Genomic DNA, 1,227 nt, shown 5'->3' with positions numbered 1-1,227 from the left:
AAAGGTCACTTCGGAGGGGCAACTAAATCGGCTGGTGACGAGATCTCGCTGCCAAGTCGGAGTCCCGCCGCACCACTAAATCACACCAAGGCCTCGGAGCGACCGGCCCCGCTTCTCAAGGTGAAGTCCAAGACGCACAAAGCCAAGAAACGGTCCAAAGACAAGCCCAAGGATCTCTCCGTCCGTCGGCGTGTGGGCCGACCAAAGGGGAAAAGCAAGAAACACAGCCATGCCGTCCCCGCCCCCACCCCTCCCACTCTGTCCCCCATCTCCCCACCCCACAAGCCTTCCTCACCGCCTAACAAACCACAAAAAGACTCGTCCAAACGTAAACAGCCAGTCTTCGAGATATGGAATCCATTTGAGGACACGGGAAGTCGAAAACAAACCCCGGTGGAGGACTCCTCGGCTAAGCCCCGTACGATTTCGAGTGGTGTGCCCACCAAGACCAAGCCCCGGCCGCGGCCCGCCCAAGCCGCGGGCTGGCAGCCTCCGAACGGCCTGATGAACCAGGTTCTCATCACGGACGTCACGACTGGGATGGTCACGGTCACCGTCAGGGAGTGTTTCACCGACAAAGGCTTCTTCAAGAACAGGGGGACGTGAGTTGGACGAGGGCGGCCTCTTACAACTTGCCCGATCTGAGAACTAGTACTAGTAGTAGTACTGAAAAGACAAAAACCTTGACTCCCAGCCAACGCTAGGATATCGAGACAAGCTCGCACGTGTGGTGGCGCTTTGCAGAGATGGACAAGAAGAGACAGTTGTTCTAACTTCTAGTCAGCGGAGAAGTCTTTCCCTATATCTTAAACTTAAAGTCTTACTAACTGTAACAAGACTACAGGGCGCTCGGCGCAGAAAGCAAGAATTACTACTATAGAAGTGGATGTTAAACAGCCATGCCATAGCGTTACATTTCCCTAGCCTGTTGCTGGAAAAAACAACAACTGAGAACTCTGTAAAAGATCTAGAATAACGTACTAGATCTAGTATTTTTCCACAGCCATGCTGGTACAATATGTTAAAATGTTTAAAAAAAAACAACAAGTTGTTTATTGCGTCGCTTGTTTACCATTGTACCATCTTCTTTTTGTCTGAAATTGTAACTTGTTTTCCAAGGTATCTGAAAGAAATGTTTGGTGTAACAGCAATGCTGCATGACTGGTTTTACGTAACACAATTTATTGTCTAATATACAATTTCACTTTTGATGTTCAGAATTCTTGG

At 49.3% G+C, this 1,227-nt stretch overlaps 1 protein-coding gene across 1 annotated transcript in view; it reads left to right on the top strand.

Annotated features, from left to right (window-relative positions):
• LOC109464237 (chromobox protein homolog 7-like) overlaps nt 1-1,009 on the top strand; it is a 1,531-nt gene extending 522 nt beyond the window's left edge. The window contains exon 4 of the mRNA XM_019761175.1: nt 5-1,009. Within this exon, the coding sequence (XP_019616734.1) occupies nt 5-606 (602 nt within the window). The 3' untranslated portion in view covers nt 607-1,009. The remainder of the gene's footprint in view (nt 1-4) is intronic.
• Nucleotides 1,010-1,227: the final 218 nt, after the last annotated feature.

This window comes from Branchiostoma belcheri, unplaced genomic scaffold (genome assembly GCF_001625305.1).
Source record: "Branchiostoma belcheri isolate BF01 breed outbred unplaced genomic scaffold, Haploidv18h27 scaffold135, whole genome shotgun sequence".
Taxonomy (NCBI): Eukaryota; Metazoa; Chordata; class Leptocardii; order Amphioxiformes; family Branchiostomatidae; genus Branchiostoma; species Branchiostoma belcheri.
The sequence above is the reverse complement of the archived record's forward strand: the minus strand, read 5'-3'. Positions and strand labels throughout refer to the sequence as shown.